Source organism: Eschrichtius robustus, chromosome 2 (genome assembly GCF_028021215.1).
Source record: "Eschrichtius robustus isolate mEscRob2 chromosome 2, mEscRob2.pri, whole genome shotgun sequence".
Classification (NCBI taxonomy): Eukaryota; Metazoa; Chordata; class Mammalia; order Artiodactyla; family Eschrichtiidae; genus Eschrichtius; species Eschrichtius robustus.
The window spans coordinates 167,158,927-167,182,420 of NC_090825.1; the positions used below are offsets into that span (position 1 = coordinate 167,158,927).

Here is a 23,494-nt window from a genome sequence, read left to right on the forward strand (position 1 = left end):
ATTCTGGCTCCTGCTACAACATGGATGAACATGGAGGGCTTTATGCTGAGTGAAAGAAGCTACATACAAAATGACAATTGCTGTATGATTCCACTTATATGAGGTCCCTAGAGCCATCACATTCATAGAGACAGAGAGTAGAAGGGTGATTGCCAGGGGCTGGGGGAGGGGAGAACGGCAACTTAGTCTTTACCGGGGACAGGGTTTCAGTTTGGGAGGATGAAAAAGTTTGGAAATGGATAGTGGTGATGGCTGCACAACAATGCGAGTACATCGACTGCCATGAGATTGCACACTTTAATATGGTTAATTTTATGTTACCTGAGTTTCATCTCAATAAAAAAACCACTTTTTTTTTTAAACAACAGAACATGGCTGGCCAGATTCAGGCCATAGTTTGCCAATCCCTGGCTTAATCCATTCTTCTTCAACTTCCCCTCCTGTTTCTCCCCACTTTTCCCAACCTTAAGCTAAACTCTAGCACCGCCCTTATGCTCACCCCACCCTCCAGTCTCACCTGAACCCTCTGGTTCAGCTTCCCCACCTCCCCCCTCCCCCACCCGCCTTAAACTACTGTAATCCCGCCCCCACTATTTACCCAAGCCTCCTCCTCACGGCACCTGCCAACAGGGCAGGACCACCCAGGGAATGTCAACAAAATGCACAGTCAGTTCCTGGAGGGTGTAACACAATTATGTGATTCACGACCTACGTAAGATTACATTTCATTCCATAATTTGTTAGATTGCATTATAATTATTCTGCTCCTAACCCTGCAATTACATAGAATGGTTGCTATGATTACGCAGCCTGCAATTTCACCATCATTCTTACCATCACCACAACGTACAGTCATAAACGAGGGGGAGTGGTGGGTTGACGTCAGCACCCACTCCCACCCAACCCCTTTCTGGGCAGAAGCTGCACGCTGGAAGAGGTCCCTGCAGCTGTGCCTGTGCTCCGGTCCACCGGCCAGAGGTGTCCTGGGGGCGGTTTGGAAGGCAGAAGAAACCGGAGCTGTCTTGGTTTTGCTTCCTCTTCACTGGGCCGGCAGCAGGGCATGGAAGCATCTGATAGTTTGGAATCCAAATTCCCTTGTTCAGTGACAAGCTTGGAGGGCACTGAAAAGCAGTTGTGATGGAGGCAAAGGCAGCATCCTATTCCTGAATCACAGAGACAGGGTGTGTGCCCCAAGTTGGAGGTTGCAAGGACCTCCCGACCGTCCGCCTTCTGTGAGCGTGGGGCGCCTCAGTTCCCCCGGTGAGCCGGTTCTGTGGAGTCATTCCTGTATGAATGTTCTAGAAGGAAGGATGCGGTTCTCCCGGATGTTCAGAGAGCAAAGGGGAGATCAGAGTTAGATAACTGGATGGGGGCATCGAAAGAAAACTCAGGTTCCCAGGCACCACCTCCAAGCTTCTGACCCCTTCAGTCTGGAGGCAGAGCCCGAGAATCTACGTTTGAATCAGAGACATTTCATGGCAAAGGAAATTTCACTCATGCCACGAAGAAGACTCTTCTAGAGACTTCTGTCCCCAAAGGGCTGAATGGAATTGGGTGTAGGGACTGTGGACTTTTGGGGCCGGATCATTCTTTGTTATGGGTCCCCCCTGTGCACTCAGGGAATTTAATTTCTGTCCACTAGATGCCAGGAGCACCCACCCCCAGTCATGACAACCAGAAACGTCTCCAGACATCGCCAAATGTCCCTGAGGGACAAAATCCACGCCCCCCCCCCCCCAGTTGAGATCCACCAGGTTAAAATAAGATTTGGAAACATAACATGTAACGGTAACACATGAGAAACGACTCCAGTGTTCTACGAGAGGAGACTGGTTAATACACTGGGATCATCCACCCTCGCAGATACATGATGAATAGCTAAGATTTAACAAGAAGAGAAAACATGGCAGCCTCTACTGAAACTTCAAGGGCGCATTTCTGTTAACCCAGCAATCCCACCTGTATCAACTTACCCAACTGAAATAAACACTCCAGGAGGAAAGATGGATTGTATAATACTGTTCACTGCCAGGCTGTGATATTCTTCCATCAGGATGATTGAATAAATGCTGGTCCATCCTGATCACAGCCTATTTTATTGTAACGATCCAAAAAGACCTGGTAGACATCTGCGCTGATTAGAATGTCTGCAATATGTTGTTAAATTTAAAAAGAAAATTGCTGAAAAAAATCCGGGTACAATTTGATCCCGTGTTTATGAAATTAAAATGTGTTGTGTGGGAGAAAAAGAAAAAAGCAGGTTGTAACAGAGTTTATGTAACACGAATCCTCTTTTTCAAAACATGTATATATTTGTACCATGCAAATGGGTAAGACTGAAAGGTTTGTCACTAAAAAGTTAGGAGTTGTCGTCTCTGAGGACGTGTGATTTAATTTTGCTTTTTTCGGTTTGTTTAGCTGTATGTTCTCGTTTTTCCACGAGGATCACACACCATCCGTTATTTTGTAAAAGCCTCAGGTATATGCCTGCACACCCTAAAAGGGCTTGAGAATCTTGAGAACCCTTATTTGACCCAGAAAATTCAAATGCTGTTGAGGATGGATAAATGCCCCACCTCCCTTGCCCCTGGGGTGGGACCACTCTGAGGTGCATGCTCTATGCTGCCCCTGCCCCCCAGTTGCCTCCCCCCACCCCGCCAATTGCTCACTGGCACCCCCTGAAGGGCTCCTTCCCTCTCTGCCTCACGTCCCCACCGCCATCAGGGTTTCCTGGGGTCACCTCTCGGATAATTCAAATCCTCATCTTGGGGTCTGTTTTCTGGAGACTCCAAACTATGACAGCCCCCCTCTTCATTCTGTTATTTGACCCTGCAGGACAGAGTGAGGTTGACCATCTGTCGCCCCCGGGCTATTCTGGGGAAGTTTTATGGGGCACACTGGAACCCCGGGGTCTCACTCCCCCCGCCGCACCTGGTTTCCTCCCACATCTTGGCCTGAAGCGGGGGGTGGGGGGGTGGGGGGGGTGGGGGGTGGGTGGGGAGTGTGGGTGGTGCGTAGGTGGTGAGCAGAGCATTGGGCCAAGAAGGGAACACAGATGTATGTGAAAACCAACCAGGAACATTTAATAAAAAAATAAGCAAGTTATCCAGGACCCGACCGGGACAGCAGTTAGTTATCCCTCAGAGAATGAGGCAACGCTGGCCGGCTCTGACATTCGTTTCAGGCTGAAGACCCAGCGAGTCCTCCAGCCTGTGCCGGGGGACGTCCTGCCCGGGCCGTGGGTAGCACCCCAGTGCAGCGGAGCCCACGCGAGGCCCCAAATGCATGATCCCACCGAAGGCTTGGACAGAGGAACGCCATCGAGCAGGCAGAGACCACACCTGACGTGCAGGGCAGGGCAGTCAAGCAACTGAGACCAGGAGTGGGCATGGGAGACCCTGCCCCCAGCTTCACCCCTCACCCCCTCCAGGGGGGGGCTGGGTCTAGCAGGGGGGCCTTGCATGAGGACATGGGGTTGCTGGAACCCATGGCTGCCCCTGGCAAGGGAAGAGCCACCCCCTCTCCTGGGCGGTGGACAGAGGATGTTATCTGCACACGGCTCGGGTGAAGGGGGGTGGCGGGAAATGAGGAATCAAACTCAGTCAGCCCCACTGGGAGTCCATGAGGTCAGGCACACAGCCAGCACTCAATAAATGCTTGCTGCATGAAGAAACGAAAGGACTCCTTCAGCTCTGTTGGTGATCAGATGCTGACTGAACAGCTGTCATCCTGCTTTGTATCACCAGTGCCCGGCACACAGGAGATGCTCTCTGGATGGGTGGGGAAGAAACCAATTAGGAGTGAAAAGCATCTTGTTTATCTTCAGCCCTAGCACAAAGCTCAGCTCCCAACACACAGCAGGCACTCAATAAATGCACCGAGTCAGTAAGAACTTTTGTGTCACAAGTACAAGGCACATAGTAGGTGCTCAATATGTGTCTGAATAAATGAAAGTTTACCTCACTAGTCCCAGAGCCTGGAATGGTGCCCAGCATACAGTAGGCACTCAATAAATACTCGAATGAATTCAAACAGTGAATGTGTATCACTAGCGCCTGCTTCTTGATGGGGGATCGATAATGCCTGACGACTGGATCCATCACCGAGGGAGGGAATAATCATGCCTCGTTCACTGCCGGAACGCAGGAACCTGGTACCCAGTACTCGCTTAAAGTGTTGGGCGCACGAATTGTTGCCACCCAATCCACCTGTTCCTGGCGTACAGTAGGCACCTCCGTTAATGCTGCCTGCGTGCACGTGATTGCTGAGCAAGAGCTGGCTGGACGCCGCCCTGTGTGGGGAGCCCTCCTTGGCCTGCCAGGGGTCCACAGGGGCCCCGCTGTCCCCGGCGGGCGTGCGGGGGCCGGGCCAGCGACAGGCTGCTTTGGATTCATGGCCACCGCCCCTCAGAGCTCTCAGAGCTCATCCCGGGCAGCGCTGTCCAGCGGGGACTGCAGCACGTCAGAGTTCTTGGCCTCGCGGCTCAGGGCCTGCTGCTCGCGCATCTTCTGGGATTTGGCCCGGTCCCAGTCGGTCTTGACGTGCTCGTTGTTCCACACGACCGAGGTCTCCGTGTCGCTCACGTACCCGTCGTCCCCTGTGTAGTGTGTGGGGTAGATGAGCAGGGGCTCCACGGAGAAGGCGCGCAGGTCCCGAGGGGAGAAGTGGGCCTTGTATTCAGACCTGCAGGGGAGGGGAGCACGGAGGCCGCAGTGGGTTGGGGGGTGAGAGACGAATGGAGACAGAATGGGTGGCAGGGGTGGGGGGAGGGCGGCGGCGAGGGACCAGATGGAGGAAGAAGCAGGCAGGGGGAAAGCCACCTCCCCGGGACCCACGAGCCTCACGCCCCCACCCAGGCCAGCTCCACAGCGAGACCCCAGCCTGCCTGCCCACCGCCAGCCCCTCTCACACTGGGTGCTTGTCGAACATGACCGGCAAGAACTCGTCCACGGGCAGCATCTTGGAGAGCGGCCGGGCAGCCAGCAGCTTGCGGGCGCCTGGCAGGGAGACCACGTAGGCCAGCGTCCAGTACGAGTAGTCGGCCTCCACCAGGTTCCTCACGCGGGGCACAGCCTTTTCGGGGTGCTCCACCTGCATCCGCTTCCGGCCCACGTAGCTGGGGTGCAGGATGGGGGCCCTGTCACCTTCCTCCCGCCTGCCCACCCAAGAATGCTAACGCAGCGATCCACTGAGCCCCTGTCAGGCCCTGGGGGCATGGGGAGCAATGAGGAGGCTGGTGTGACTGGACGGGGTGAGAGCAGGCCCACAGGGGTCTGGGGCCGCAGGGAGGAGAGGGGGCTTTTTCTGAGGGCGCCAGGGAGGATCTGGAGCTGCAGAGGCTGTGCCACAGGAAGGAGAGTGGAGCTGAGAGGGGAGCTGCTCTGGGTTCAGAGGGCTGTGAGGCAGGCGGGCAAGGTGACGGATAGGGTGAGCAGTCAGGAGTGAAGGGGAGAAGCCACTGCTCCGATCAGTAGCATGGTCCTGAGTCTGAGGCCCAGAACCCAGATCAGGGCCCTGCACGTGGTGGTGGGGGCAGGGGTGGGGTGGGGAGGATGAACCAACCCACCTACATGAGATGCCAAGGGACTGTTCCAGAAACATGCTGGCCATACTCTACCTAGCACTGGTCTGAGACCCAGGCTCCCATGGGCATACCCCACTCAGCCAAGCCCCCAGGCTTCTGGCCCTGCATCCAAGCTCGGATCAAACCCACCCCAGGCCACACACCAAGTTCTTTAGCCACGTTCCCCAGGCTTCCGGGTCAAATGTTAGCCTTATTCTCTACCCCACAGGCTCCAGTCAAGTCTCCAAACCCTGAACGAGCTGGCAGGCTTCCACCAGGTCCCTAGACTTCTGGGTCAAGAACAAGTCCTCCTGCCAAGCTCCCAAAAGTTGGCCCAACATATTAACCTGCAAAGGCCCTCCGACCTAGAGGCTCTAGGCCACACCTTTGAGTTCTGGCCCCTCCCAGGCCCCACTCACATGAGGTCCCAGTCCAGACCCTCCCGCTCCACATCCTGCATAAGGTTCATTAGGCGCCTCTTGAAGAAGATCTCGAAGCGCAGGTCGTCCTCGAACACGAGTGATTTCTGCAGCCTGCGGTCCACAACCTGAGGGAGGAGGCCCTGCTGAGATCTTGGAGAGATCAAAGCCAGGCCTGACCCCGAAGCCAGTTCTGCTTAAAAGCTCTGGGGCACCAGGAGAAAAGCAAACCCCACCCCCCACACACACACACCACCACCAGTTTGGATCTACCTCCCGGCCAAAACTTCCTCCTCACAACTTGGCAGCAGATTCCACAGCCTCACCTCAGCCTGGCTGCTCCTTCCCAACCCAGGGCCTGGGCCTACGCTGTGCCTTTGACACAGAGCACCCTTCCCCCACACAGCAGCAGGTAGGTTCCCTCTCACCCTTCTGGCCTCAGCTCACCTGGCACCTACTCAAGAGGTCCTCCCTGACTATCACCCAAAGCTGCCAGTTGAGGATAATTCATAACCCTGGGCCTCTCCTGTAGATGCCTCTCACTTATTTCATTGTCATTCATTTCTTTGTGGATTATCATCAGTCTCCCCACCTCCCAGGGCTGTAAGCCCCCTGAAGGGGGCTGGGTCTATCTTGGTGGCTGTTGTGTCCCCAGCACCAGCAGCAGGCTGGGCACACAGTAGGTCCTTGACAAATGTTCCCAGAATGAATGAACTAGAGAATCTTCACGACTGCCCCTGAAGTTGTGACTCCATCATCTGGGGAAACTGAGGCTCAGATTGGGAAATGCCTTCCTTGCTCACAGAGCTCACCCCTCTCAGAGGCAGGGCTGGACTTGAACCTGGATCCGCTCTGGCTCTACAGCTTCCCGGACACTGCAATCCCTGCCCCATGGCCTCCATGATGAATACCAGAAAAGGAGGGCAACCTGGCTGAGCACCTGTCGCCTCAAACACCAAATGCCCCATCTGGCCTCACGCCTGCTGGTCCAGGTTCCAGCCCGTGCCTGGCATCCTCGCCCATCATAACCTTTCCTTCCAAGGGTGTGTGATGAGCCTCTGGGGCTAATGGGGTACCAATGTGTGGGGTCTGCATTAGTGATCGTCACCATGGCTATTACTCCTACTAGTAAGCTTTGAGCACGGTGCCCAGGCTCTAGATATTTGACAGTGGGTGGACATAAAGAGGTTTTGCTTCGAGGTCCTGGGCCTCAGACCCTACCTGTTTCTAGAGTCAGGCTCAACCCTCCCCAGACTCAGGCTCCACAGCTGCACAGGAGAAGGACAGCTCACCCACCCAGGGTTCAGGTGACACATTCACTAAAGAGACAAGACTGTCTGGGGTGCAGGTGATTCCCTCCTTGAGCTGTTAAGAAGGCTGAGGAGGGCCCTGCCCTGCTGCAGGACCCACCTCTTTCCAGATGTTATAGTGGCTGAGGAAGCAGCCCAGTTCGCCCTTGGTGAGGGGCCGCCCGTGGTAAGGATCCTGGTAGCCGGGCAGCATCTGGATGCCCAGTGCCTCTACCTGGCTGGTGTTCATGGCTCTGCAAGGGGGGTCAGGAGGGGGTCAGTGAAAGACTCTCTCTGCCCACAATTCCACCATTAGCGACATTCCCCCTTGCCACCCCCCCCAACCTGCGCACCCCTCTTGGACCTAATGTGGGCTGCCAGGGCGTGGTCTACACCATGTGCACAGACCTGCCAGCACCCCGCGCAGGGTCAGACTCACATCCGCTCCACAGCCGCCACCCGCGAGGTCTACACACCCACACATGGAGCCGCCCCTCCCCCGCCGGAGTGGGACTCACTTGCCGTCCACAGCCTCCACCAGCCGGCACTCGATCTCCTGCTCCTGCAGCGCACGCAGCATACGTTCCCGTCGGTCCTGCCGCCGCTTCAGGTTGATCATGAAGACCTGTGGCCCAGAGCCTCGGTTGGACCCTCCAGGTCGGCCCCCGGCCCCACCCCTGAGGGAAGGCCCAGCCTACCTCGTCAAAGCCCATCTTGTCTGGAGTCTTGGTGGGCGCCGAGATGAACCGCGAGGGCTCCGCGGGTGGGTGCTTCACTGGGCGGCAGAGAGAAGCCGAGGGGTCACGGGGGTCACTGGGAAGTGGGGGGGTGTCCAGCCTCTTTCCAACGCCCCCTCCCCACCCTCTGCGTGGCTCCGTCATCCCGAGCTCCTCAGCCTGGTGCTGGAGACCCTGTCCGACACGGCCCCACTCACAGCATCAGTGCTAGTCTCTCTCCTCCGCCTCCCACCCACGCTGGCTGTTGGCACTGCTCCAGACTTACCCATCCCCCATTCCTACCTCTGGACCTTTGCACACGCGGGGCCTCTACTGAAATACCCTTCCTTCCTCCCCTCCTCCCCCTGAGTTATCAGCTTAAGAGGCCTTCTGGGACGGGGCGGGGGGTGGGCGGGTGGCAGCAGAGGAGTCTCCTGACCTCCCCAGGCTGTCAGGTACCTCTTCGGGGGTCCCCACAGCGCCTGGGCTTCCGTCAAAGCCTCATTCTGCTGTCCTACCTCCCCGGCTCCCTGATTATCTCCCATGAGCTCTGCCAGACGGATACCAGGTCTGTCCACTCACACTGGCTCCCTACGCACAACACAGAGCTCGGCACAAACTCATAAGATGAACAAAGGAATGACCTTCCTCATCTATAAAATGGGCTAATAAATCTCTCAGAGGTTTATGTCATGATAAGATGCCATGAAATCACACACATTGTTTTGGGTGAAACTGTATCCTCCCCAAAAAGATACTTTGGCATCCTGACACCCTGGTACCTCAGAATGTGACCTTATTTAGAAAATAGGATCTTTAATGAGGTCATTAGGGTGGGTCCTAAGCAGTTTGACTGGGGTCCTTATAAAAATGGGAAATTCGGATAGAGACACACACAGAGGGTAGATGGTGTGAAGACACACAGGGAGAAGATGGCCATGTGACTGGAGTGACACACCTACGAGCCCAGGTATGCCAAGAATTTCAGGGTGTTCGTGATTGTTCCCCTTTTAGCTGCTGTGAGCAGTGCTCAGACCATATCCCTGGGCCCTGTCTTGGTACATCCCTGACGGTTTCCCACAGAAGGATCAGATCCACAGGGGACTGTGGGCCTGGTGAGGCTCCTGGTCATCTACCAGGCTGGCCCAGAAAAGGTGAGTGTGGCATCTGCCTCCCCAAGAACAAAGGCCCTGTGTGAGCTCAAAGGACACACACAGGCCCCTCTGTCTGGGAGAAGCCTGGGCGAGGCCCAGGGTCAACATGGCACCTCCCACCTCGCAGCCTGGGCCTCCTCCAGGGACACTGTGCCCTGGGGTTTCTTCCTATCCAGGGCCCATCACAGCTCCCTGCCACCCCGTCCTCCTCAGGGGAGCCTAGGACCCAAGGGCAAGGCTTTGGGATCTGAAGACCCAAATTCAAATCCCAGGTGCCCTTTCCCTCTCTTTCTCAGCCTCTGCCTGCCCACTTGGCGTGTGGATGGTGAAAGGACCTGCTGATGGGAAGTGGGGGTATCTCTTCATCCTTTCTTATCAGTTCTGGGAAAATGGAGCATATTAGGGTCCAGAAGGAGCAACACAATGCAGCCTTTCCAGAGAGCCATGTCAAGAACTGCAACACCCCTAGACCCATCATAGGGTGAAGAATTAAACTTGACCACAGAGAGGTCTGGCCTTTGCTCCCAGCTCCTGGGAGGTTGAAGCCCTTGGAAATGTCTTTGTTTATCTCAGGGCTTGGGCCATACTGGGTATGTATGCCAACAGTGTGATTTAGGGTGGAGGTCTTGGGCTACTTGGTATTGGCTCAATTTCTGCAGGGACTGGAGATGGAGGTTAGCCACGTGGCAATCATCTGTATCTGTGTGTAGGAGCCCCAGTAAAAACCCTGGCCATGGAGGCTTGGGAAGCATCCCTGGTGGGCAGTACACCATGCATGTTGTCACATACTAGTGCTAGGAGAAGCAAGCACTGCCCATATGACTCCACGGGGAAGGGACAATAGGAATCTCTGTGCTTGGAACGCTCCTGGATGCTGCCCTATGCACCTTTTCCCTTTGCTGATTTTAATTCGTGTCCTTTGGCTGTAATAAATTGTAACTGTGAGTATAATAGCTTCCAGTGAGCTCTGAGTCCCTCTCGTGAATTATCAAACCTGAGCATGGTCTTGGGGACCCCAGATTTTGCAACTGGTGTAAGAAGTGAGGGCAACCTTGTGGATATTCCCTAACTTTGCATCCACTGATGCATGTCTAGAACTCTCTCGCACATGGCAATGTTGGGAAAAATGGGAAATGCCCCCCATGCCTCTCAGGAGAAGACTGGTAAAGTGACCTATGACACAGCCAAGAGTGAATGAATCTGTGGCTGAACATCTACATGGAATACTACGCAGCAAGACAAGAGAACGAGCCACAGCCACACGCAGCGCCCGGTGACAGCACAGACGAGGACATGGGGCAGAAGACACCGCACTTGAGCAGCTTGACTGATGAGAAGCACAAAAAGGGAAAAAAACCGTCAGCTGGTGGAATCATGACAGTGGGGGACCCTGGGGAGGGCCAGAGCCTGGTCCGTGTCTGGTGACAAGGATATTAAAAACAGAGAACGGCGAGCTCCGAGAGGGAATGCAGGCTTCCTTACTGTTTTCCACATACCTTGCCCTATGCACCTCTTGCATCTGGATGTTCCTGAGTTGTTTGCTTTTAGATAAGGGTATTTTTTTGGTTGTCTATGTTTTAATTGGGCACAGATTGATCAATAAAAACATGATAACATTGAAAAAGATTTTTTTAATAAAAAAATTAAAAAATAAAAAACAATCATCATGCTGCACACATATGACCTGTCACTGCTGTGTATGCTAAAACTCAAAGAACAGGATTTACACTGAGCCAAGTTTATGGGGCCAACTGGGAAAGACACCCCGTAGTCCATGAGCAGGTAGGGAAGGAAGTTGCTGGATTCCCCACACACAGAGGGCATCACTCTGAGCTTTTCTCTAAGCTTGAAATTTCATTGTAAGAAAGATTTTTTTCTTTTTTGGGCCGTACCGCACGGCTTGTGGGATCTCAGTTTCCCGACCAGGGATCAAACCTGTGCCCCCTGCAGTGGAAGCGCAGAGTCTTAACCACTGCACTGCCAAGGAAGTCCCGAAAGACTTTTGAACACGTGAAAAATCACATGCACAGCCCTGCAACAGGTACCCACACAGAGGTGGAGAAAAAAGGTGGTTTTCACTAGAACTGTAAGGAAGGATTTGCACAAATATCTGAAACCTCCAGACCCTCCTTCCGTCTGTTCTGTGTGATTTGCTCTGGCGCTTGAGAAACAGGAAAATATTCACGCTTCTGTTGTGCCTTCCGTTTATAACGGCAGCGTAAACAGTCTTCTGACCAAAAATAACAAGGGAAATATATGTGAAAAGTTAAACTAGGAAAACTATGGCAGCCTGGAGAAGCTTCTCGGGTTCCGCTCGCCCACAGGAGTTGGCAAGAGGCAGAGACCCACTTCTTATGACTACAGCCTGGTGGGTTTGCCAGGCTGAGCCTGGGCAACTACATGGGACAGACACTTGGGTGTCGTGGGGGTCTTCACACTGATGACCTTGCAGCCTCCAGGTGTCACCTCAAAAGACCCCAAAGCCCCCACAAAACAAAGAAGGCAGGGTGTCATTCCATCTTCAGCCACAAGGGGGAGCCACAGACAGAACCTTCTAGAAACAGATCAGAGCCGGGCCCAGGGGGTGGGGCACGGACTGAACCTCAGGGCAGGGGCCTGGCCCTCCAAGGCCCTCTCCATCTGTGCAGTGGGAGGAACGGCCATGCTGCTTCCCAGGCCTTCACAGGGATGTGGTCAGCACAGGGCAAGGCCCCTATGGAAGAGGACGCCGTACCACTATCCGGTTGCTTCAGAGACCCTCAGCCGGGGCAGAATCCCCTCCTCAAGCAGCATCAATGGCAGCTCGGCCCTGTGCGTTCAGCCCACCTCACCAGAGGGACAGCTGCTAGTTTAATAGTCTACGGATTTATCTGTATATGTGTTAGAAAGGCATGAGCTTGCAACCACGGTAAAAGTATGTAGTCTCCAGGACCAGGTATAGTCTCCTTTTTAAAATGTATTCAAGTTAAAAAACAAAAAGTGTCCGTTAAGATAGATATTAAACAAACAATAGTGGGTCTGGAGGTTGGCAGGGACATGAGTGACAAAATAGCCCGAAATGGCTGTGTCCTAGATGCTGCCAAGCACATGCAGGGCCATCAGTGAAACCTGCTGCCCTCACTGCTCCTACACCCTCCATGGCTCCTGACTGCCCCAGGGGAAAAGGCCCGCTCCTCAGCCGAATGTCTGAGGACCCCGCCCTGGCCCTGCCTGCCAGCCCTGCCCAGCTCACCAGCCCCACTTCTGTCCCGCTGACCTCACCTGTTTCCTGAGCTCACAGCCCCTCCAGCCTCCCGGCCTCCGCACGTGCTGCTCCCTCCGGCTGCAATCCTCTTATCGGCTAACTCCTACTTACCCTGCATCTTAATGCCACCTCCGCCAGAAAGCCCAACCTCATTTCCCCGAGCATGCCGTGCACAGCTGCTTGCAAGCCAGCACTCTGTGAGAGGGGGGACAACCGTCCACCTGTTCACACTGGGTTCCCAGTGCCCGGCGAAGAGACTGGCGCCCAGCAGACACTCAGTCAGTGTTCACAGATGCGAGATGGCAGGGAGAGGGAGGCGACTCAGCCCTCCCAGGTTGGCGCAGGCAGACTCACCCATGACCTCCAGCTGCACGTGCATGAAGCTCTCGGCCTCATCCTGGAGGGTGCTGTGTGCCCGCAGTGGCACCGGCAGAAAGCCATACACCTCCTTGTTGCAGACGTACATCTGGACCTCTGGGGCCAAGAAAACAACAATCAAAATTGAAAACAGAGCAATAAGGCAGTGGAGGCAACCTCCGAACAGAGCATTAGCCTCACGGCCCAGCATGGGGCCAGAGCGTAAAATGGGTCCAGCTGTTCCCAGCAACCGGCAGACCCCGCCCCCCCTCGGTGCTCCATCTGGGAATTGGAGCCAGAACAGGGGTTCGCAGTGCTAGGAAAGAAGACAAAAAACTCCAGAACTGTTAACGAGTGCCTTGCACCGGTACTGACTCAGTCCTTGCAGGATTCCACGACCAGGCAAACCGCAAAACTGCGGGTGAACAGTAAAGATGCACATTTATGCACAAAAATGAGATGTAGTTGGACAAACCATGAGTAACATTTTCTCTGTGTTAGTGCTTTTCTGAATGGTTTCAAGTTTTATAATGAGTATATATCTTTTTTTAAAGTGATAAACCCAACGAAAACGATTTTCATTGAAGGGCCAGACAGTAAATATTTAGGTCTGTGGGCCAAACAGTTCTGTCTCAACAACTCAAGTCTGCCTTCGGACCGTGCCCAGAGAGGGCGTGGAAGCTCTGCGCCCCTTCCCCCAAACCTTGCCCCGTGCACCTCTTCCTCTGGGTTGTTCCCGAGTTATATCCTTTTATAATAAACAGTAACCTAGTGAGTAAACAGGTTTCCCGAGTTCTGTGAGCTGCTCTTGCAAATCAGCAGAACCCAAGGAAGGAGTCGCGGGAAACTGATTTCTAGCCATTTGGTCAGAAGCACAGGTGACAACCTGGACTTGCGATCAGCATCTGAAGCGGGGTGGGGGACATAGTTTTGTGGGGCTGAGCCCTTAACCTGTGGAATCTGAGGCTATCTCCAAGTAGGCAGAGCCAGAACCGAGTTGGAATTGAGCTGAATTCTCAGACACCCTGCTGGGGTCCCAGAATTGCTTGTCGGTGTGGGGAATACACCCCCACCTCCAACCTACACACATAGGAATTGGGTCCAGGAACCCAAAAGACATTCTTAGCTTGCGTCCATACGAAAACAGACAGTGGGCCAGATCTGGCCCATGGGACATAGTTTGCTGACCCGTGGCTTAAAAATAAATGACAGGTCAGCATATGGCTATGTTTTCTTCCTCTTTAAACTTTTTTTTTTTTTGCCCGAAGTATACAACTAGGGAACAATTATGCTCAACCACAGATATTTGGGGGAATATAGGAAAATATCAAGATGGAAACAACTTTCAACAAGCAGATCTTAAAGACCTGGGGAGTGAAGCCACCCAGCAAAGCCAGGGCTGGAGAGATATCCTGGGGATATCATCTGAACACCTGGATACAGCTGCACCTGAAGTCATCGCTACACCCTGCAGTTCTGGTTCTGTGAACCTTCTGTGGGCTCAGCACTGGTCCCAAAGAAGCAGAGAGACACCCCATGATGGCAAACCCCCTGTGGGCTCACCTGCCTGTTTGCAGGAGAAGGCAAAAACAATGATGTCGTCGAAGGACCAGGTGTAGTCGGGGTGGGGAGGGTAGAATGCCAAGTTCCTGGATGCCGCCTTCCTCAGGTCAATCAGGAAGGTCGAGTGCACCATGGGGACTGCAAAGCAGCCCCGGCGGTCCCGCTTGCGGATGGGGATGTAGGCAGGCGTGCGCTTGTAGTAGCCCTGTGGGGAGGCGGGCAGAGTTTTGCATGGGGGTCCCTAAAGGTGAGGCTGGAGGCCCGGGACAACAGGAGGCACAGAACACCCGGAGAGGAAGACTGGGTGCCAGTTTCTGGCTGTGGTGGGCATTCCCTGAGCGCAGGGCTCTGAGCAGGGCCTGTCAGTCTCCAGCTCCAGAGCCTCAGTTGCTGGGCAATGGCACAGAAACACAGGGAAACAGTCACTCATTTGCAGACCCAGCTCAATACTTCTGATCAGAAAAGCAGCATTTGAGAAAGGAAATTAAAAAGCTGAAAAAGGGACTGGATATTTGAGATCCTTTGATTTTAAAATTAAACATCAGAAGTGGGAATTCAAGAAAGTCGGGGGGCAATCTTTTAGAAGAGAAGTTTTAGAAGCTTCTGGAACAGTCCTCTCTCTTCCTCCTACCCTTTACGAACTGGAATTGTTAGCATATAACATTTAGATTTCTATGACATACTTTAAAATATAGAAACCACTGAATTATTCACTTTAAAATGGTGAACTTTATATTTTGTGAATTACACATCAATTCAAAACAAAAAGGAGGAGATAGGATGGGTCAGCATCCTGGCTCTAGCCACCCAGCCCCCTTCCCCTGGCACAGCCCTGCTCCATCACCAGCCCCTCACTCTCCCTGGCTTTGCCTAAAACCCCACCCTCATCACTGGGTGGGACAATCAGAGCCTGACATTTTCCTGACTTCAGTAATTGGTTCAGGGGTAGGAGGAGACTGGACAAGGTTCTATCAGAGTGGACTTTGGCTGAATGCTGCTGGGATCATTCCCCAGGAGTTTGGAAATGAAGCCACGCAAGGCATGGAGGAAGAGGAATACTGTTTGAACACCTGGATCAAGCTGTGCCTGAAGTCCCATCCTGGCACCATCACGTCATAGCTATGTGAGCACAGGCAAGTCACTTCCTCTCTCTGCATTTGTGTTTCTGCCTCGGTAATGGGTGTAGGGGCAGGGGGCACACAATCGTAGACCCTCCCTCAAGGTCTATTTAAGGATTATCACAATAGTGTTTATCAGATGCTCACCATGAGGCAGTGTGAGGATAAGTTAGACTCCAAATCCAGCCCCCACCACCCCCAGGCCCCTGCCCTACCACGGTAACCCCCTGACCTGGGAGGTCATCCCACACCAGAAGTTGGAGTACGCAGCCCGGGAATCCAGCATGGGGGCCACCACCGTCTTGTTCTCAGCGATGAGCAGGGTCAGCGTGTCAGGGTTGAGGATCAGGTTGTCCGCGTCCACAAACTGCAAAACACCCGACATGGCATCAGTGTGGGCCGCCAGAGTGAGCCGGGCTAGGCCACAGCTTGGAACAGCTGGGGCAGAGGCCGGAGCCCTGGGGAGGGGGGCGCCTGGAATAGCACGTGCGGCCCTGGGAGCCACCTGCTCCTCAACGGATAGCTCTGCCTAAGTCACCAGCAGAGTTACGTTCACACAATGAAATACACGACACTGCAAGAGAAGGGACGGACCACACAGCACGAAGCGACACAAATGGGTCCCACACACGGTGCTGGCGAGCCACGGGAAGTGACAGCGGGTGCATCACGTGGCTCCTTTTAGGGGAACTTTTAAGATGGGCAGCACTGGTCAATGAGGAGGACAGTCGGGGCTGGAACACACTTTTTTCTATGTAAGTTAAATGCCAACAAAAAAATTCGTAAAAATGGGATCTTTACATAAGGCTTTTTTTTTTTTTTTAACACCTTGAATGTTGGGGTAAAAAGATGATAACTTGTTTGCTGCAGCCTGGAAGGAAACTCAGCAACCCATGAATAGGGTCATCATGGTGGGGGGTGCCTGCTTGCCCCCCCAACACCGTATGTCACCAACACCTTCCAGAAAGGCCACACCAGAATATTCATGGCAGGTTTGGTCATCACACAAACTGGGAACGACCCAGGAGTCTAGCAGTGGAGAATCAGCTACAGAAACTTTGGCCCTGCCCTGCTGTCCCCTTGCAGAATGTGTCGAGACAACTGAAAAATCAAGCCACAGGAAACAATTAGGTAAGGACATTCCTGTCTACTGGGATGTGAAAACACACACGGCATGATATATTATACAACTATTAGGAGGTGGGTTTTTTTTTTAATGCATCTGGTCCACAGATATGCTTTCCGTTACCCATGCAGGGTTTTTCTGGGTTTTTAAAAAAATTTATTTATTTAATTTATTTATTTTTGGCTGCGTTGGGTCTTCGTTGCTGCGCACGGGCTTTCTCTAGTTGCGGCGAGCAGGGGTTACTCTTCGTTGCGGTGCACGGACTTCTCACTGCGGTGGCTTCTCTTGTTGCGGAGCACAGGCTCTTGGAGTGCGGGCTTCAGTAGTTGTGGCACTCAGGCTCAGTAGTTGTGGCTCACGGGCTCTAGAGCGCAGGCTCAGTAGTTGTGGCGCACGGGCTTAGCTGCTCCGCGGCATGTGGGATCTTCCCGGACCAGGGCTCCAACCCGTGTCCCCTGCATTGGCAGGCGGATTCTTAACCACTGCGCCGCCAGGGAAGCCCCCCATGCAGGATTTTTAGAACGTATGAATCACTTGCCATAAACAAGAGCAAAAACTAGAATCCCTGCCTTCTCCAGCAACACGGGAAGGGCATTCCCACGTGGCACGCCCCAGCTGGAGATGGGAGGTGGCTGTCCCTTGGGACAAGCCGTGCGGTCCTGTTATGTTCCTGCCCAGACCCCTGCGGACATGTGAATTTGTGACCTTGGAATACAGCTGCAGTGGAAACAGCCAGAACAGTCTGGCAGTTCCTCAGGAAGTGAAACATGGAGTTACGGCAATTCCAGTCCTAGGTACAGACTGAGAGAACTGGAAACAGGGACTCGAACAGACATCTGCACACCACGTTTATAGCAGCCTTATCCACAGACGCCGAACCGTGGAGACAACCTAAGCGTCCGCTGACGGATGAATGGATAAACAAAACGTGGTCCATCCATACAATGGAATATCACTCAGTCAGAAAGAGGAGTGAAGCACTGACACACGCTACAACCTGGATGAACCCAGAAAACATCAGGCTGAGTGAAGCCGGACCCAGAAGGCCACATAGCATATGATCCTGTTTATGTGAAATGTCCAGAACAGGCAAATCCACAGAAACAGACAGCAGATCAGCAGTCACCAGGGGCTGGGGGAGGGGGATGCAGAGTGACTGCTCATGGGCACAGGGTTTCCTCTGGGGTGATGGAAACTAGTTTTGGAAGCACATAGAGGTTGTGGTGCAAAACATGATGAACGTACTAAATGCCGCTGAACTGTACACTTGAAAAGGGCTAATTTTATGTTATGTGACTTGAACCTCAATGAAAAAACGCAGCCAGAGAGCAAGCCTCTCTGGGAGGTACGACTACAAGGTATGATTCTTTTCTTTCTTTCCAAGCTTCTTGTTGTTTCTTGTATATTTTCTTACAAGTAACACCCACAGTGTTTGTAAAAAGAGAAAAAAGAGGCCATTTTAATAATAATTTAAAAACACTAGACAAATGATTTCACATTCCAATATGGATTACTGAAGTCCCCGATTACAAAAATATACAGCATGTCAAAAGCTGCTTTGAGTTCTGAACCAAAACCTTGAGTTCCACCCAGGTTTGCTGAGAGAAAAAAGTGAAAACCAGCCAACGTCAAACCATGAAAGCAAAACCCAGGGAAGCAGACAAGGTGGCCCTGGGCTGGACGGTTCTGGGAGGTTCAAGTCCCACCTCTGTTCTTCACTGTTTCTGAGACCCCACCCAGCAGGCTGTCACTTCCCTCTCTAAGCCTCCACTTTCCCATCTATAAAATGGTCTGAGAAGGCACCAACTCACAGGGATCCCAGGAGGAGCCTCTTCCATCCTTCCTCCTCCCAGGAGATGGTACCGTACTCCCCACAAGGTTCAGGCCAGGACGTGAGGTCCTTCCGGCACCCACACATCCAGCAGGGCCTGTCCCCTTGGCCTCAGAACGCATCCTGAACCCACAGCCACATACAGGCCCCCACCTTGGCCTCCTGCTGCCCCCACTCCTGCCCCACAGGCCCTGCTCCCCACGGCAGCCACAGGGACTTCTGAAAATCAGAAATCAGAAATCGGAACCTAGCCCTCTCCTGTTCACACACCCTCCATGGCTCCCCATTACCTTCAAAGTAAAAGCCGCATCCCTCCCTTGGCCTGAATAGTCCGGCCCCCACCTACCACCTCAGCATTACCCCCTCCATCACTCCACTCTGGTTACACTGGCCTCCTCGCCAGTCTTTGAATGTCGCAAGCTTGCTCCCTGCTCTGTTCCCTCTGCCTCGGACACTGGCCCCCAGCTCCCGCTAAGGCTAGCTCCTTGGCTCCTTCAGATCTCTGCTAGGGCCCCCTCCTAAGGGAGGCCCCCAACCCCTGGTACCTGTGGCCGTGACCTTATTTGGAAATTGGGTCTTTGCAGATGTAATTAAGATGTAAACTAAGATGGAGTTCATCCCTCCTACACTGTTGGTGGGAATGCAAACTGGTGCAGCCACTATGGAAAACAGAGTGGAGGTTCCTCAGAAAACTGAAAATAGAATTACCATATGATCCAGCAATCCCACTCCTGGGCATATTCCCAGCCAAACCTGTAATTCAAAAAGATACATGCACCCCTATGTTCATAGCAGCACTATTTACAATAGCCAAGACATGGAAACAACCTAAGTGTCCATCGATAGATGAATGGATAAAGAAGATGTGGTATAAGTATACAATGGAATATTACTCAGCCATAAAAAAGAAAAAATAATGCCATTTGCAGCCACATGGATGCAACTAGAGATTACCATACTAAGTGAAGTAAGTCAGAAAGAGAAAGACAAATACCATATGATATCACTTATACGTGCAATCTAAAATACGGCACAAATGAACCTATTTACAAAACAGAAACAGACTCACATATACAGAGAACAGACTTGTGGTTGCCAAGGGGGTGGGGGATGGGGGAGGGAAGGACTGGGAGTGTGGGGTTAGCAGATGTAAACTATTATACATAGGATGGATAAACAACAAGGTCCTACTGTCTGGCACAGGGAACTATATTCAATATCCTGTGATAAACCATAATGAAAAAGAATATAAAATAAATAAATTAAAAAATAATTACTTTAAAAAAAAGATGGGGTTCATACTGGATTAGGGTAGGCCCTAAATTCAGTGACTGGTGACCTTGTAAGGAGAAGAGACCACGTGACCACAAAAGCAGGGACTGGAGTGATGCAGCCACAAGCCAAGGAACACCTGGAGCCCCCAGAAGCTGGAAGAGGCAAGGAAGGATCCTCCCCTAGAGTGCAGCCCTGCCTGCACCTTGATTTACACTGCTGGCCTCCAGAGCTGCAAGACAATAAACTTGCATTGTTTTAAGCCCGCCAGTGTTGGTGTTTTGTTATGGCAGCCCCAGAACACTGATATATCATCAAGTGCCTTTCACAGCACTGGCCGCCTTCTGATATTTCCTCATTCAGTTTTGTTTGTTTTCTGGTCACATCCACCTTTCCTGGGATGCTAGGAAGGTGGGGCTCAGCCTGTGCTGACCCTCACTGGGTCCCCAGGGCCCGGCACGAGGAGGGCACAGGGAGTGGACGATAGATATATGCTGATTAATAAATTAAGAAGGTAGAGACCAAAGCTTGAGGTTTGGCACGAAGATGGAAACCGACCGCGGGCACTGTCAAGCTGGCATCACTGCATTCAACCTCCATGGTGAACCAGGCTCAGCTGTCAATGCCCTGCCCATCGCACCAGGGGAGGGGACCATGCCCAGGTCAAGGAACCCGGCTGAAGGAGCTCACAGGAGACCCGTGATCTGTGGGCATGTAGCCCAACATTGCATTCAAAACCTCAACCGCTCTCCTCTTCCCAGAAGCCCAGAAGGAGGAAGTAAAAGTCAGGGTTCAGCAGCTCAGTGTCGCCAACATCCCCCAGCCCCCGCCCCATCCTCCTGCTTCTCGGAGTGACCCGAGGTCATCATCGTGGTTGCAGAGAGAACTCACATCACTGGCGATGCTGATAAAAGTGGAGATGACCCAAGTGTGCAACTACAGGGGTCGGCTGGGGACACAAAAGCCCATTTGTTCCTGATGATTAAGAATCCAGGTGGCCGAGGATCAAATCCCAGCTCCTCCGCTAACCTGCTGTGTTACCTCTGACAACTCACTTCCCCTCTCAGAGTCTCAGTTTCCCCTCTGTAAAATGGGGTTAAGGCTGGTCTCCGAATCCCGCCACTCTGCCTTCCCTTGGATATCCCAGACCCTCGGCTGGGGACCCATGGGTTGGCTGGCCAAGAAACTCACCAGGATGTAATCAGCCCACATGTCCCGGGCCGATTTCAGGGCTGCCTGGCGTAACTTCATGACGTGCTCATAGCGTGAGTCAGACCAGTGTTTGGGGCCCTCCTCGTCTGGGTAGGACCTGCGGAGAGGCAGCTGTGATGTGGGAAGCACAGGGCATTCTCGGAGCCCAGAGAGGGTTTGAGCTGGCTGAATGTGGGGTGGTCAGAGAGGGCTTCCTGGAAGAGGGGATGTGTAAGCTGGATCTGAAGGCTGGGAAGAAGCACGGAGAAAATAGGAGAACAGAGGTGTGTCCCCAGTAAGGGGCACAGCATGTGCAAAGGCCCAGAGGGGAGGGGAAAGGGCCTCTACTGCCTTGCAGAGACATCCCTGAGGGTGAGGGGGAGCCACTAGGAGAGAAGACGCAAAGCACAAGAAAGCTCGGAGCCTGTCCTCCCAGACTCCTAATCTGGTCTGGGCAGTGGGTGGGTACAGAAATTAATCCTGAAAGAGTGAAAGGAACCGAAGTCCACATCACTCAGGGGCTCACGGGGACGCTAAGCAGCAGAGCTGATGTTGCGGCTGAGTGACACAGGGAACAAAGCAGCGGGCGTCCACTACAAAGACCAAGGAATGAAGGAATTCCAGGTGGAGCGAACGGCGGCGGCAAAGGTCCAACGGGAGGCTTCTGACCCACTGGTGAAGCTGAGGTAGGGTCAGAGTAGCCACAGCCAGCGCTGAAGGCTGCAGAGCTGGGCTGGAGCATCAGGGACTGGGGGCGGGGGGCTGGCCCAGGATGATGGGGAGTCATGGAGGGTGTGTGAGCAGGGGCACAGCCAAGTCCAGCTGGGGGCAGGGGGCAGGGCAAGGCCTGGCACTCACTTGGGCTCCTCTGCCGGCCGCCACTCCACAGAGTGGTACAAACTCTTCATGGCCACCAGCCATTCCCGAAGCACGGCTGATGTGTTGTCTGAGTTGTGGTCCGTGGCCACCCTGCAGACAGCACAGGCCAGTGAGTGAAGTTAGGGAGACCAAGGCAGGACGAGCAGCAGCAAGGCAACAAGGGCTCCCACGACCTGGCTCGGCCTCCCACCAGCTACACAGCCCTGGGCAAGACACTTCCGCGCTCCGTGCCCCAATTTCCTCATCTGTGACAGAGGGGGTGAGGACAGGGCCCACTTCACTGGGCTGCAGAGGGGATTAAACAAGCTAATTTTGGAAACACACATTAGATGATGTTCGTACTATGGGGCATCTAGGATCTTATAACCACATTCACTGCTAAATATGTGAGATTTAATAAAAATACATATATATCAGGCAGCCCTGCCCCACCTTCCTCAATTCTCTCCTTACGAGCAATACCACTTTGGAGTGGGCTGTGGTCACTCATTCATTCAACAAACATTTCTTAAACACCAACTGTGTGCTTGGATTATCCGGCCTGGAGGGAAAAGGAATATTTGGAAGTCTAGTGTGACCATCAGCTGAGAGTTATTCTCCCAAAATAACTGTTATTTAGTCAACAACAAGGATAGCAACGATGACAATAATAACAGTAATGATAATAACCACGGCTCTGGTCACTGATGCCAGGCGCAAGGGCTTCACACTCAGTAACCTGTTCATCTTCAGAGACAACCCAACTAGAATTGTGTTTGTATCCCCATTTTCCAGATGAAGAAACTGAGGTAGGAAGCGGTAAGTCACCAGTCAGGCTTGTTCATGGCCCTGCCCCATTCTGCTTCTAGGAAGGATCCACTCCCCCCAACCTTCCGCCATCCGTCGCACACCCCACCCACCCACTCCAGTAGTCAGAAGGCAGGAGGTCCGATTCAGGCTGGGTTCAGGGAGCAATACAGCAGCAGGAGCGGAAAGACGTTCAGTTAGTAGACGTGCAATGTGGGCCACTGCAACGCCCCAACTGGGGGTGGGGGCGGGTTCTCAAGCTTCCCTTTGAAGCTGTGTGTGCTCCCAAGTGGATTCGCGGGTTAGTCGCCGGCAGTGTGGCACGGGTGATCCCGGATATGCCCTAATGTGGGGGCCAGAAGGCAGAGCTGTGGCCCGCCCCACCCTAAAGAGGCCAGCTTGCAAAGCGCCGTTCAGGCTGGTGCTAATGCGGCAGGGGAAAAGCAAGCAGGAAGGCACGCGTAGGTTTGTCCTGCCCTGATGGGGGACAGCAAGCAAAAGGCACGCGTGGGGCTGGCCCGCCCCGCCCGGTGCCAGGACAGCGGGCGGGGCGCGGCGTGGACCCGCCGGGATGGGGACAGCAGGCCGGATGCGGGGCCGCGGGCGCCGCGCTCACCACAGAGCTGTGCGGTCCCGGGGGTGCCGCAGCCGCTCGAGCGCGCCCAGCGTGGCAGGCAGCGCGTGGGCCGCGTTGCGCGCCAGCAGCGCGACGAGAACGCGCGGCGCCTGCAGCGGCGACTCGGGGCTCCAGCGCTCCTCTGGGAAGTAGGCGGCGGCGCCCGGCGGGCCCTCCAAAGGCGGCAGCGCCAACAGCAGCAGCAGCAGCAGCACCGGGAGGGGCCGCCCGTGCCCCCGGCATGCGCGTGGGGTCGCCGCCATCGCGCCACGCGTCGCCTTTAAGCCGCTTTTCTGCCGGCGGACGCGGACGGCGCCTTAAAGGGGCCGTCGGGACCCCGCCCCTGCCGCGCGCCTTAAAGGGGAGGAGA

At 53.7% G+C, this 23,494-nt stretch overlaps 1 protein-coding gene across 1 annotated transcript; it reads right to left on the reverse strand.

Annotated features, from left to right (window-relative positions):
* Positions 1 to 3,058: 3,058 nt before the first annotated feature.
* On the reverse strand, positions 3,059 to 23,453 carry COLGALT1 (collagen beta(1-O)galactosyltransferase 1). The gene is made up of 12 exons (XM_068536755.1): positions 23,125 to 23,453; positions 21,702 to 21,812; positions 20,844 to 20,961; positions 15,656 to 15,790; positions 14,306 to 14,510; positions 12,740 to 12,859; positions 7,970 to 8,046; positions 7,790 to 7,896; positions 7,393 to 7,525; positions 5,983 to 6,110; positions 4,910 to 5,116; positions 3,059 to 4,683 (listed from the first exon to the last, which is right to left on the reverse strand). Exons 1-12 carry the CDS (start codon positions 23,385 to 23,387, stop codon positions 4,416 to 4,418), a joined length of 1,872 nt encoding a protein of 623 aa, XP_068392856.1. The 5' UTR covers positions 23,388 to 23,453; the 3' UTR covers positions 3,059 to 4,415.
* Between the last annotated feature and the right edge of the window lie 41 nt (positions 23,454 to 23,494).